The sequence below is a fragment of the Artibeus jamaicensis genome, unplaced genomic scaffold (genome assembly GCF_021234435.1).
Source record: "Artibeus jamaicensis isolate MK-2021 breed Jamaican fruit bat unplaced genomic scaffold, CSHL_Jam_final contig_525, whole genome shotgun sequence".
In the NCBI taxonomy this organism is placed as follows: domain Eukaryota; kingdom Metazoa; phylum Chordata; class Mammalia; order Chiroptera; family Phyllostomidae; genus Artibeus; species Artibeus jamaicensis.
The window spans coordinates 17,145,036-17,159,154 of record NW_026521874.1 but is presented as its reverse complement, the minus strand read 5'-3'; the positions used below and the strand labels follow the sequence as shown (position 1 = coordinate 17,159,154).

Here is a 14,119-nt window from a genome sequence, read left to right as displayed (position 1 = left end):
TCCTCAGACTCTCAGACTTTCCCCACCCTGCACCTCATCTATTCACCTTCAGCCTCCCCCATACCAGAAAATTTCCCCACCCACTGTCCACCCATGGGCAGGCCAGAAACCTGGGAATGAACTCTTTTTCTCAAGACTTGTAATTTACATACAAAACGGTCAAGTCTTCCTTGTTCAGCTCCATGAATATTTACATACCCACCTATGTAATCATCACACAGATAAAGCTACAGAGCTGCACTGCACAATACAGTGGACTTTAGCCTCAGGTGGATGCTGAGTGCTGGAAGTGTGGAATCTGAATTGAGATGCGTGATAAGTATGAGATACTCTTCAGATTCCAAACACTTGGTATAAAAAGAATGTAAAGTAGCTCAATAATTTAAAAATATTTATTACATGTTGAAATAATAGTTTACACATGGATCATTTATAATATCTTATTAAAATTTATTTTACCTATTTTTTAAAGAGAAAGAAAACATCAATTTTTTGTTGTTCCAGTTATTTATGCATTCATCGGTGGCTACCTGTATGTGCCCTGACTGGAGACTGAACATGCAACCTTTGCGTATTGGGACCATGCTCGTAACTAACTGGCCAGGGTTCACCTGTTTTGTTTTGTTTTGTTTACTTTTTTAAAAATATTTTTAATTTATTTTTTAGAGAGAGGAAAAGGAAGGGAGAAGGAGAGGAAGAGAAACATTGATGAGCGAGAGAAACATTGATCGGTTGCCTCTCGCATGACCACAGCTGGGGACCGGGCCCCCAGCCCAGGTATGTGCCCTGACTGGGAATCAAACCAGTGACCTTTCGGTTTACAGGCTGGTGCTCAATCCACTGAGCCACACCAGCCAGGGTGGTTTCTTTTACTTCTTAAACTGTGACTAGAAAATTGAAAATGACTTCTGTGGCTCACATTGGAGTTCTTTTGTTTAGCACTGGGGTAGACAGAATGTGATTAATTCACCTGTAAAATAGGGACTCAGAGAAGTGGACTCATTGGCCGATGTTTACATTGCCCAACTATGGTAGAATTGGGTGGGAAATTAGGTCAATTTGAACTCTTGAGTCCATGGCTCCCCACGGTGTCCGTCCCCCACCAGCCTCCTGGCCTGAATGAATGCTATTTGAGCTCTTCCAGGGTCATATCTCATTTGAGACTTCAATCAGTCCTCAGTGGAGACCTAAAGTACCTCTGGACATCCTGGATTGGGGGTGTCAGGGGAAGAGGGCTTCCTGTAGGAGGTGATTAAACTGACACTTGAAGGATGAGTAGGAACAGACCAGGTGAAAGAGAGGGAAGAATTTTAGGTGAAGGTATTACAGAACAAGAGGTCCGATGGAGGGGCAATACAATATTTGGCCCACCTAGGGATGCCAAAAACTGCTACACAACAGGGGCCCCTCCCAAGGACAAAATACTAATATCTACTGGGCTCTTCTGTCCGCCGCCAATTGGAAAGACATCTCTCAATGCCAGAGATTTGTGAAAAGGAAACAAAATGTTTATTTAATGCTATTTAGGCTTAATGCCTCCACTAAAATATCAAAGTATTTTAGGGTATACACCTACACCCACAAAGTGCTCCCTTCTCCTGCTGTCCCAGCTCCGGGTACCGTAAATCGGGAAAAGAGCACACGTCTGTTTTTCAGGCCGCTGGCACCATCAGCTGTGTCAGGCAGGATCCCTCTCTAGTTAATCCAAAGTACTGTGGTACCCTCTCATGGTCCACTGGCAAGAGTTCTTTGTACCCAGTTCCAGTCAAAGTCTCTCCTGCTTTCCAGGCCACGCGGCCAAAGGGAGCACCCCAAAGACGCATGGGCCTCTTCTACCAAAGCTGCAGGGGTTCACACTCCACCAAAAGCATGTGGCTTTCTTCTTCACCTGGCTGCAGGGACCTCCATTCTGGCAAAGCTGCGTGGTTTTTCCCTTTCACCTGGGAAAGAGGGGGTCCGCACTCTGCCAAAACCATGTGGCTCCCTCTTTCACCTCACCAAGAGGGGGTCCTCACTCTGCTGAAACTGCGTGGGTCTCTCTCTCAATGGCTGCTGTGTCTGGCTTTTATTTTAAATCCTCGCACCCATCTTCCTCTGTGCCCCTATTTCCGACTCCTCCCAAGATCAGTTACACCTGCCAGTATTTCTATATTAATACAAGTTTACTGGGCTGCCATCGTTAGTCTGGGCAGTAATCATCCCATGTCCTCGAGCCAATCTTCTCCAAGCCCCTACGCAGGCGCTGTAAGTTGGGGGACCTGCCCCCAGTTACATCTTGGGGGAGTGACTTCATCCCCCTAGCTCCAAGCCTGGCCACAGCCATTTAACATATCCAAGTGACCCGCCAAAGGCTATAGATATGTTAAAAGACAATGCCATGGATTAGCTGCAAGGCTGTGGCTGTACAAAACAGCCCTGCATGTTCCTGCTCCATGTGTCCCTTCCCCCCAACTCACACCTGTGGGAGGGGGGAAGGGGTGAGGACATCTTATATGTCTCTCCAATATTCCCATACACTTTGAATTCTGGACACCATTCCAAATCTTTTTTGGGGGGTCCCCCATGGCTGCACCCTGTATCAAAGGGAACAGTGTGCACAAAGGCCTTAAGAGGGCCTGGTGATTGAGGAAGTAAGAGTAGCTCTGTGTGGCTGCAGCAGAGAAGTGGGGAGCTGGTGAGGTCCGTCAGGCTCAGATCCTGCAAGTCATGACAGGCTTCAACCTGATGGTCAGGGGAGGGACGGGCAGACTGACCGAGCTTGCTATTTGGAAAGATCAGGACCGCTGCTATTTGGAGAACCCTTATTCTAAGACAGAAAACAGAGAGCCAGAGAGGAAGAGGGCTTGTCGGTATCATACAGTGAGTCAGAGGGTAGAGCCCAGACCAGAAAGACCAGGCAGGTGCAAGAAGGGACCAGGAAAGGAGCAAAGAGCCCTCCTCTTTCGAGTTTTTCTAAGAGGTGCTGACTTTGAATGCCCACTAGGTGGCAGCAGAGGCTGGGCTAAATTCTGAGCGCTACCACCATGGCCCACCCTGCTGTCCCCACAAGCCTTTCTGCTTTCATTTGCCTGGTCTGGGCATTAAGGGGCTGCTCCCTGGACCTGAGCAGACATTTCATAGAGTTCATACAGACGGCCAAGAGATGTATGAAAAGACACTCAATGTTACTAATCATCAGAGGAATGCAAATTAAAACCACAGTGGCCCCTGGCTGAGTGGCTCAGTTGATTGGAATGTGTCCTCTACACCAAAAAGGTTGAGGATTCTATTACTGGTCAGGGCACATACCCAGGTTACAGGTTCAATAGCTGATTGGGGCACAAGTAGGAGGCAACTGATCGATGTTTGTCTCTCTCTGAAAGCAATAGACATGTCCTCCGTAAAATGGTGCAGCCACTCTGGAAACAGTCTGGCAGTTCCTCAAATGGGTAAAGAAAGGTGCCCCAGCAGTTCCACCCCTAGGTGTGTGCTCAAGACAGATGTTCACACAAAAGCTTTTACATGAATGTTCATGGCCCTAAAGCAGAAACAACCCAAGTGGATACATGTGGTTATCCATACAGTGGAGTATTACCCAGTCATAAAATGGAATGTGGTACTGATACCTGCTACGATGCAGGTGAACCTTGAAAACGTGATGCTAAGTGAAAGAAGCCGGGCCCCAGGGGATCATGTACTGTGTGAGACCATCTGTATGGAATGTGCAGAACAAGCAACTCCGTGGAGACGTGAAGTAGATTAACGGGTACCCGGGGCTAGGAGTTGGGGCGACGGTGGAATGACTGTTACCGGTCACAGGATTTCTTTTGGGAGTGATGAAAATGTTCTGGAATTAGGTAATGGTGATGGTTGCACAACGATGAACACACTGAAACACTAAATTGTACACTTTAAAGGGGTGAATTGTGTAGTATGTGAATTATAGTACAATAAAGCTTTTTTTTTAAATGATCAGATGGCATTGCACTCATTTGAAGGCTTGATCAGGGCTAAAGGATCTGCTTCCAAGTGTGTCTCTTACATGGCTGTTGACAGATGCCTTCAGTTCCTCGTCGCTGTGGCCTCTTCGCAGGGCTGTTGAGTATCCTCGTGACATGTCAACTGGCTTCCCCAGAGCGAGAGGGAGCAAGCAGGAAGGCACGGTGTTTTATATGACTTAGTCTCAGAAGTTACCTCGCTTCTGCCACATTTTACTTGTTAAAAGCGAGAGACTAAGTCACGCTGAAGGGGAGAGGGAACAATGTCCACCATTAAAAGGGACAAGTAGCAGAAACTCTGTGCATATCGTTAAACCACCACAGCTTCTGATGCTGCTCAGCTGTGCAGAGTGAGTCCTGTAATCTCTGACTTTCCATCTCTCTTCTATTGCTAGTTTATTTTTTAAAGATTTTATTTACTTATTTTTAGAGAGGGAAGGGAGGGAGAAAAACATCAATGTGTGGTTGCCTCTTGCTCGGGTGCCTGGTGCCCCTACCGGGGACCTGGCCTGCACCCTAGGCATGTGCCCTGGTCTGGGAATCAAACTGGCGACCCTTTGGTTCATAGGCTGGCACTCAATCCACTGAGCCACACCAGCCCACACCAGCCCACACCAGCCAGGACTTCTATTCCTAGTTTGTTTGTTTTTTTTAATTCATTTATCTTTAGAGGGGAAGGGAAGGAGAGAGGGAGAGAAATATCATTGTATGGTTGCCTCTCATGTGTCCCCCACTGGCAACTGGCCTGCAACCCAGGCATGTGCCCCAACTGGGAATTGAACCACAATCCCTTAGCTCGCAGGCCTGCGCTTAATCCACTGAGCTACACCAGCTGGGGCCGCTTCTATTCCTAGTTTAATAAATTGTTAAATTGAATCTACTATGTTACTTCCTATTTACCAAGATGTCTCCTTTTAGACATAGTAGGGCTCAGTGTTTATTCTCTCAGGGCTGGGCTTTGTTTATACCTGGTGTGCTAGGGGCTGGACTCCTCCCTGGAAATCCTATACCCAGAGATTCTTACTCCTCAGCCCTGGCATCTCAGATGCCAGACTCTATCTGCCCCATTGGGTTTCCTTTCCTGGTCTGCAGCGGGAGCTGCCTCAGACAAATGGGTGGGTAAGTTCCCACATGGGGCAGCCATCAGCATCCGCAGCAGCACTGGAGTGGGTACCACTGTCTTCCTGGGCAGCCCCCAACCAATGACTGTGCTCAGCCAGGGCACTAGGGCCTGGCCATTTCTGCCCAACTGCAGCTCCTGGGAGGGCAATCTTTGCATCAGAATTCCCTGTTGATGCTGAGATTTTCTTGGCAAAGCCCTGCAGTGTGAGGCTCTTTTCTTATGCAGGCCTCCTTCCCTTCTCCTCTGTCCTCATAGATGTCAGATCTGCAACAGTTTGAAGGCTCTCCCTGCCCACTCCTGCTTTCTCCCTCTTTAACGTTCACAGGCATTTCCCCCAATAAATCTCTTGCGCTCCCAGCTTAGTCTTGGTTGTGGCTTCCTAAAGGACCCAACTGACGCCCAGCCCTGGCTCCTCTGGGCTGCCAGACCCCGGGGGATGCGTTTTCTCTTTATCCAAGTTTTTTGAGCATGCTCTGTTGCCCTTCCCTTCCTCTCTCGCTCTGGCCAGGGTATTGTTCTGTGCCTGGCACATAGTAAACACTCAGTAACTATTTGTTTTTGAATGAATACAGAATGTGCTGGAGCTGGGCACTGCCCGCACCATTCTCCGGGCACACAGAGCTGCAGAGCCTTCTGGTGGGACGGGGAGGGCCAGCACCAAGGGGCAGAGGGAGGGCACCCTTCAGGCAGTGGAAAGGAAGGCCCTTCAGTGGGGAGTCTGGCAGAGGGGAGCCAAGAATCTTCTGGGACCAGGGAAGGCCCTCCCCGCACTCCAGGGCTAGTCTGGCCTGGCCTCCTCCCATCCACTCTGTGACTCTGGCAAATCCCTTTTCTTCCAGGGCCTATTCATCCATCTCCACAGTGGGATGGAAAGCCCTGCCCTGCCTGTTTGCAGAAGGGACAGGGGTTGTGAGCATCAGATGGAGTCACGGCTGGGAAACGTGCACAGGAAGTGGGGGGGGGGTATGCCAGGTCCTGGGCCTGGGGCCAGGGTGTGGAGGGGCAGAGCAGACCGAGAAAGAAGGAGGAAAGAAGAGTTCGGAGAGGCAGATACACACACAAACAAAGAACAGAGAAAAGTATGAGAGATAAACAGAATGAATGAGAGAATCAAAAGACACAAAGAAACAGAAAGAGGAAAACTGAGAAGAGAGGGAAAGAAGATGAGAGAGGGTGGGAGAAAAATTAAGGAGGAAGAGAGAGAAAAATAAAATAGAGGGACAGTGAAAGAACCCTGGCTGGTGTAGCCCAGTGGATTGAGTGTGGGCTGCGACAAAAGATTGCAGTTTGATTCCCCATCAGGGCACATGCCTGGGTTACAGGCTGGTTCTCAGCAGGGGACACATGAGAGGCAACCATATATTGATATTTCTCTCCTTCTCTCTCCTTTCCTTTCCTTCTAAAGATAAATAAACAAATAAAATTTTAAAAGAGTGAAAGAGAAAGGTAAGAAAGAAATGGAGAGAGAAAATAGGATAGAGAGTCAGAGCCAGAGAGAGAAAGATGGAGAGAGTGAGGGATGGAGGAGACAGAAAATTAGGAGAGTCAGAATCAGAGAGGAAAAGAGACTAAGAGTGAGAGAGATGAGAGAGAGAGAAGCCAAAAGGAGGCAAAGAGTGATGGGGACTGACAGGGGAGACAGGGAGGGAGGAGGAAACAGCTTCTCCCATGGCCCCCCACCCATCACTCCCTGCCTGCACCCCCCTGCCCCACCCTGGTTGGGGGGGCCCAGAGTAAAGCGTTGCCCCCTTCTGTCTGTGGGGCCCAGCCTGCTCTGTCCTGTCCTGCTGGCTTGGCTCCTGTCACCCTCTGCTGCAAGGCCTTTGTGGGGCACCTGGTGGAAGGCAGGGCCCCAGAGCCTGTTCTGTAGGCTGACTGACGTGGCCGCCGGGTGGAATCTGAAGGGAAAACCCAGTGACGTCCTCCCTCTGGGCCTGGGCAGGACCCAGCCTGCTTCCTTTTGGGGCCCAGACAGGAAGGAACCTCAGAAATCAACTTCACTGTACCCCTACTGAACAGAGGGGAAAACTGAGGCCCAGAGAATGTGCAGGGACAAACCAAAAGGCACATAGCCAAGCAGTGGTCTATCGGGACTAGCTGTCATGAAGGCTTGGAGACTTTCTCCTGAGTGAATTGCTTTCTGTCCAGGGGTGTCCTGAGGCTTTAGTGACAGTGTTTCAGGTGATAGTCACAGTGCTGAGAGTCTTTCTGAATATCTACAAAGTGACTACTGTAATTATGCCCATCGTACAGATGAGGAAACTGAGTCTCACAGAAGTTACGACTTCTAACCCTAAGGTCACACAAGCTAGGTCTGTCTGACCTTGGAAGTCGGGTTCCTGCCGTGGCACCTCCCAGCCTCCCTGTGTGATGTGCAGGGAAGGGCCCTATAATATGGAAAACGGGGACAGAGGTGGGTTCCTACAATTGGGGAAGGTTACTGGAACGATAATTCTTCCCAGAGGTACCCACCTTTGTTCTGTTCTGTCCTGCTTTTGGGAACCAGGCCTCCTTAGCCTTCCCAATACCACTTGCTCTACTCCACACCCCCTTTCCCAACCTCTGGAAATAAGGAGCTTGGTTCGTAGGCGTCCCTGACCCTCTCTCACTTCTCTTTATTATCCCTAGCAATGACATTCTGGGCCACAGGTCCAGGCTGGTTCAGAGCCACAGAGATGGGCTGTATATCCTGCAGCACCCCCTCCTCTGAACAATGAGCTCTTCCTCCCTGCTCTACCCCTGGCTCTGCCTCACTGGGCGCATCCTTCTGGGAGAGACTGGGATGGAGGTTGGTGGGGAGAATGTTGTGAGAGCAGCAGACTGACGGGCAGATGGATAGACAGGTCAGCGTCCCAGCAAAGCCCCTCAAGAGTTGTACTCCTGGCCTCTAACCCTTCGCCAGCTGGGGCCTGTCACCTGAGGTTTCCACACCTTCATCGAGCCTCAGTTTCTTCATCTGTGCTGTGGGTAGAAGCACATCAGCTTCTCTGGATGGTTGGATGCTGAATGATACATTGGCTTTGGGACATAGAAACATGTGCAGCGTATAGCCTGACCAATGAACCACCCCTGTCTCTTGGCAGACACGATGCCTGCTGTGTCCTCAAGGCGGCCATAGTCCAGGGATGGAAGTGGCTGAAGATTTAGCTTCCTTGGCCACCCTGTGCTCCTCTGGGGGCCAGAGTCCCTTCAAGTCCAGAGCATCAGCCCTGCCCCGCGTTGCTCTCAAGGCCTGCTCCGGCTGTGTCTCCAGCCACTGTCAGTCAGACCAGGAGCTAGGCCTGTGCCTGGAGTCCCAGGAAGTGGGGAGCGCAGGGATACTGTCCCCTGGGAATGCCAAGAGTCATTCTAAGAGCCAGCACCTGGTGGGAGCACTTTAGGAGGCCAGAGCATAGCTGCCCCCTTTCCCCAAAGCCTCCCCTTTCCAGAATTTGGGTGTGGGTAGACACAGAGCCTCAGCCCCGCCCTCACCTCTTTCATCCAACTGTGGCCGAGGCCAGTGGTACCCTGCCAGCTTCATGGAGGCGGGTGTGCGGCAGCCACTACTGGGGAAGGGGATGACGATGCCTCCTCTGAGCCTCTGAGCCACCGTTCTTCCCTGGGGAGGGCTAGAACTCTCCTGCCCCACCCCCACCCTCCGTCCCGGAGGCCTAAGGCTTTGGCTCCCAGAGTCCCCACCCAGGCCAGCCCGCAGCAGGGGACAGGATGGGAAAGCAGGTTGAGTGGGGGCGTGGGCCTCGGCAGCACTCTCAGCCAATCAGCGTCCTGCCGAGCCGGTGGATTCAGTTACAAGCTTGTGATCACCCCATACTCCAGCCTCCTGCCTACTCCTCCCAAAGCGCCACTCATTGACCCTGCTGCACCGGGTCTGCTGGGCATCGTTTCCGCTCAGCTCTGAGCTGCTGCCTCATGGGCTGTCAGGGATGAGCGCCCCATCCTGGGGACTTTGCCTGACAGGGATGGGCCAGGGTGGAATGGGGACTCTGGGAGTGCTACTGGGGGTGCTGAGCTTCCTGAGGGCTACTCTGGGGGGCTCTTCTGCCCTCCACTGGTACAACACCTCCTGCCACTTGGCCAGGCCCACCCCCGGCAGCCCCTTGGGGTCCCTAAGCTTCCTGGGCACAGATGCCCGGGGACTGGCCCTGTTTCATGCCCACTGGGACGGGCACGGGAGGCTGCAGGCATGTAGCCGGCAGGACAAGCCAGAGCTCACTGCAGCTTTCAGGGCCCTCTGTGCCAGCGAGATCACCCAGGGCTTCTTCATCCACACCCCTGGACCTGAGCTGCGGAGAGCCCTGGCCACCCTCCAGAGTCAGCGGGGGGCCTGCCCACCGTCCGAGGAAAGTGCAGCAGGAGCGAGGGAGAGGCGAGCGGCAGGGCAGAGCGGAACACCTGGCGCGGCGCACCAGCGGGGGAAGAGGGGCTGGACCGTGCCTGGCACGCTGTGGTGCGGGGTCGGAGACTCCGCCGGGAGCTCCACGGAGCTGGGTGAGCCGAGGGCGTGTGGGCTCGGTGGCTGAGGTGGGGGAAGTTCAGCCTTTCGCCCTGGCCTCCGCTCTCCCAGGCTGTGCGTCCCCGGGGGTGGGGGCGGGGGTGACTTGACACTGTGAACTTCAACGTCCTTATCCGTAAAATGAGAGTGGCCACAAGCTTCACTGTGGGATGCTTCCGTGAGGTCATAGATGGAAAAGGCCCTGCTCATGCCTGGAGTCCCCATTAGTCACCATCCCAGGGAGAGGGCAGGCTGGGGTGGGTCCGGGGTCAGCTGAGCCAGAAAGCTATTTCCTAAGAGGAGGCTTTGGGAGCACAGAGTGCCCAGCGGAGCGGAGGATGAGACCCAAAGGCCTGGGCTCAAATACCAGCGTGGTACATTCGTGCTCTCTGAACCTCAGTTTCCTCACCCGGACAATGGAAGTGGACACCTTTCCTGAAGGGCTGCCGTGAACTTGGGTGGGAGACCTGTTGGGCACGTGGGGGAAGGTTCCGTAAAAGGTGCTGTTGCTCAGATGGTGGAAAACAAATGGCTGTTTTTGCAGTCTCGGCGCAGCTGTCTGTGCGTACGGGGGGTGTCGGGGGAGGACTTGGCACCTGAGCTGGAGCAGGTTGGCACCCTGACAGTGCTTCAGCACGCCAGCAAGAAAGGTTCCACCCGCCTGTTTGTCATTCCATTCCACACACATTCGTGGCCTCATAGTTGTGTCTGGGCGTGAGCTTGGGTCTGCCTCCAGACTCCTCCTGGGAAGATCTTTCCGTGGGCAAGGGCTCCTGGGTAGGCTGGCCTGCTTTTGAGCTGCCCAGCGGAGGCTGTGCCTAGGTGCCCTCCTTTAGCTTCAAAACTGTGAGTCCTGCAGAAGCCAAGTGAGTGGCCTGAGGCCAGCCAGGGCTGGGGTGAGAACCAGGTCTCTGCTCCCGACATCAGATGGGCATAGCTGGTGTGGTAGCCAGGACCCTGCTGAGCTGGTGCCCTCTCTGCTCCCTGCAGGGGTCTTCCGGGGCCCTGATCTCTGCTGCCGGGAACACGACCGCTGCCCACAGACCATCTCACCCTTCCAGTATGACTATGGCATCCGAAACTACCGATTCCACACCATCTCTCACTGTGACTGTGATGCCAGGTTGGCAGGGGGCAGGGGGCGCAGGGGTGGGGCAGAGTCACAAAGTTCCTGGGTGTGGACACTCGGGTTCATGTGAATCTTAAAGGATCAGACAGGCTGGAGCCCACTGTGCAGGTGGGAAAGCTGAGGCCCGCATGGAGAAGGAACTCTTGGACCCCAAACTACCTGGTTGGTAGTGGCCAGGGGGGCTTGGGGAGGAGCCAGGTGGTCCTCCGTGGTCCAGGGACCTGAATGCGGACTCTGGGGCAGGTTCCAGCAATGCCTGCAGAAGCAGCAGGACGCCATCTCGGATATCGTGGGCGTGGCTTTCTTCAATGTGCTGGAGATCCCCTGCTTTGTGCTGGAGGAGCGGGAGGCCTGCGTGGCGTGGTACTGGTGGGGCGGGTACGTAATGCCCCCTTTGAGCCCTTTCCCAGGGAGGGAAGCTGTATGTCTGTCCTCCAGGGAATGATGCCTCATCTTCTCCGTCCTCTCCTCAGGGCAGGGCCAGGATGTAGCCCCTCCTTGGGTGCCCCATACCACCCGGTGGGATGTCTGGGCTGGGGGCTGACAGAGCCTTGGTCTCCATGGAGTTGAACCTGGGAGGCTTTTTGAAGGGAGGATTTTGAGTCACCAATTGCCATCAATTGCCACCTCCTAGGTGTAGAATGTATGGCTCCATACCCTTTGCCCGCCTCCAGCCCAAGACACTCTACAACGCTTCCTGGAGCTCCCCAGCCATCCCTGTGACTCCTAACCCCCAGAGTCCAGCCCCCAGCAAGTCACGACAGAAGCATCACCCTCAGAAGTGGCCACCACAGCAAGAAGGGTCCCAGCACCCCAGCAAAGACAGTGCCACAGCCCTCCAGGCCACCATGGCCTCCCCTAAGCCAGATGTGGCTCCCACAGCCCAGCTGGATGTAACCCATTCAGGCCTTCAGGGGCCACAAGGTGTCCTAAAACCTCAGGGTGAGCTCAGAACCTAACTCTGGTGTGAGGAAGTATCCCTGCCTCTGTGCATGTGTGTGTGCCCTATGTTACTGCCTTTCCTGCTCCAAACTCTTCCTGGGGTCTCCCAACTTCTCCCATCAAACCAGGCTGCAGCAGAGGAATTTTTGTACACTCCAGACTTGACAATGTCACTCCCCTCTGAGCCACTACCATGGCTCCTCTTACCTCAGCTGACAATGTCCCATCACCCTGGGGCCCTCGGGCACTGGTTCTGCAGACTGTACCCCTCTGTCTAAACTGTACTTTCACAAATAAACTTTACTGTCATTTGGTTCCTCAAAAGCAGCTTGCTCTCTCCCGCCTCTGGACCTTTGCACGTGCTGTGCCTTCTGCTTGGGGCACTCTCCCCTCCTTTTTTTCTCGCAGCCTCTGCTTAGCAGCCACTGCCTGCAGGAAGTCTTTTCTGACCGTCCTCAGCACTCCGGACCTCCACCACGGCAACACCGCTGCGTGTGTGTCCCACGTGTGTGACACCGTGAGGTCACGCAGGCATGAGATGGAAGGAGCCTGTGAGCCTGTGTGTGCGTGACTGAGTCCATGTGCTGGTGTTTCTTCTGGGTGGCAGTGGGTGTCGGTGGGGCTGCCCTGGGGGACTGGGCTCCCCTCACCACCACACCGCCCCCAGGCGCCCACCAGGCCTGCCGAGGCTTCCGCCACCTGGACCAGTGTGAACACCAGATCGGGCCGCAGGAGACCAAGTTCCAGCTGCTCAATGACTCCCCAGAGCCCCTCTTCCTCTGCAACTGCACACGCCGGTGAGGCCTGCTTGGACCCTCGGGGGTGGGCTGCCTGCTGCCAGGCGTTGGGAAGGAGCCCTGGCTGGCAAGCCGTTGCCCTGGCGTAAGCCTGCCTCTGCCCTCAGGCTAGCCCGATTCCTGAGGCACCACAGCCCACTCACAGGTGCCAACATGCTTTTGGACCTTCTGGGTACCACCTGCTTCAAGCTGGCCCCTCCACTGGCCTGTGCTGAGAGCAAAGAGTAAGTGACAGCCGAGCCGGGAGGGATGGATGGTTTTCTCAAGGGGGTGGGTTGCCTCTACGCACCTCCTTTCACCTGGGCCAAGGTGGTGGGGGAGGGGCAGGAACCTCTGAGCTCCATTGCCATCCCCCCTGGTGCCTGGCTTCAGCTCTGTTGTTGGTCCATTGGGGCTGCATCTTGACCCTGTCATTTACTTCCCATGTGGCCTGGCAAGTTGAGTCGCCTCTCCGCCCCTCTATTTTCTCATTTGCAAAATGGCTGTAGAAGCCAAGGAAATGGCGTGTGTGATGCTCCCCATCTAAGGCCTGAGGGCATGTAGCAACGTGCTTGTTTGACTCAAAATCCCATTTCAGTTCTGATTCTCAAAGCCGGCCCCTTGTTACTTTTCTTATTTCACAGGTGAGGAAATGGGCCCAGAATGGCCCGGGTGTATGCATCCAGCCAGTGGCCGAACCAGGCCTCTAGGTGCTGCCCAGCTTTATTTTACCCCCTTCTGGTCTAGCCACCCCTCCCTGGCTCCAGCGCTGCCCCTCTGGGGCTCTGTTCCTGTATCTGCACAGTGGGGTGGGATTCTTGGCAGTCATGACCACCTGCCCCACTTTTCTCTTCCCACAGTTGTTCTGGGGGCCCTAGGGCCATCAAGGTATCAGCTCGGCACTTGTGGCAACTTCAGCAGAGGACACTCTGGAGTACAGGCAGAAATGAGAGGCAGGCATGGCCTTCAAAGCACCCAAGGACCCCCATGTCATTCTATGACCGGTGCCTGCAACTGACTCAGGCAGCCTGAGGACCCAAAGAACAGCAAAAATCCTGGAACCAGTGACCTCAGTTCCAGCTTTTATGGGCACCAGACTGGACCTTGCCCTTGACTTTGCCAGGCCCTGGGGGTCTCAGCCTCCTCTCCATGTTATGCTGAAGCATATGGCACAGGCTCTTGTGACAGCCAGGAGGCTGGACTGGGAAGAGGGGCCCGAGGCCCAAATGCTGGCCCGTGTCTCCCGCTGTGCTGCGTGATCTTGGGCTGGTGATCTGTTTTTGGACGTGGTATTCGGGAGGCTCGTGCTGATGCCTGGGGCTTGGACCTTGCCAGGGAAGGAACTTCACTGCAGACAGGAGTGGGGAGAGGGAACTAATGCAGCAGCCTCAGGAGACACTAGGAGAAGGTGCATGTAAGCTCATGTTGCAAAGGGAATACATGTCTCAAAGGCGTGTCCGGGGCGCCTGAGTGCCTGAGGCCTGATGCAGCAGGTAGGGAATGAAGGGCGCCACAGAGATGTCTGTGTCAGAATCGAAGATGGGGTGCACTAGAGAGGGACTTCCCAGCCCCCTCTCCCGGGGGGTCCCTTCTTAATAGCTACTGTGCCCTTCCTGGCCCAGCCCTGGCTCACTATTTCTGCCCTAAACCTCAATTCAAATCTCCCCTGTGCCGTTGATT

General features: G+C 54.0%; 1 protein-coding gene across 1 annotated transcript; it reads left to right on the top strand.

Annotated features, from left to right (window-relative positions):
• The first annotated feature begins 8,968 nt into the window (after positions 1-8,968).
• On the top strand, positions 8,969-13,541 carry PLA2G3 (phospholipase A2 group III). The gene is made up of 7 exons (XM_037166830.2): positions 8,969-9,588; positions 10,583-10,715; positions 10,965-11,099; positions 11,356-11,663; positions 12,331-12,460; positions 12,568-12,684; positions 13,300-13,541. Exons 1-7 carry the CDS (start codon positions 9,024-9,026, stop codon positions 13,469-13,471), a joined length of 1,560 nt encoding a protein of 519 aa, XP_037022725.2. The 5' UTR covers positions 8,969-9,023; the 3' UTR covers positions 13,472-13,541.
• Positions 13,542-14,119: the final 578 nt, after the last annotated feature.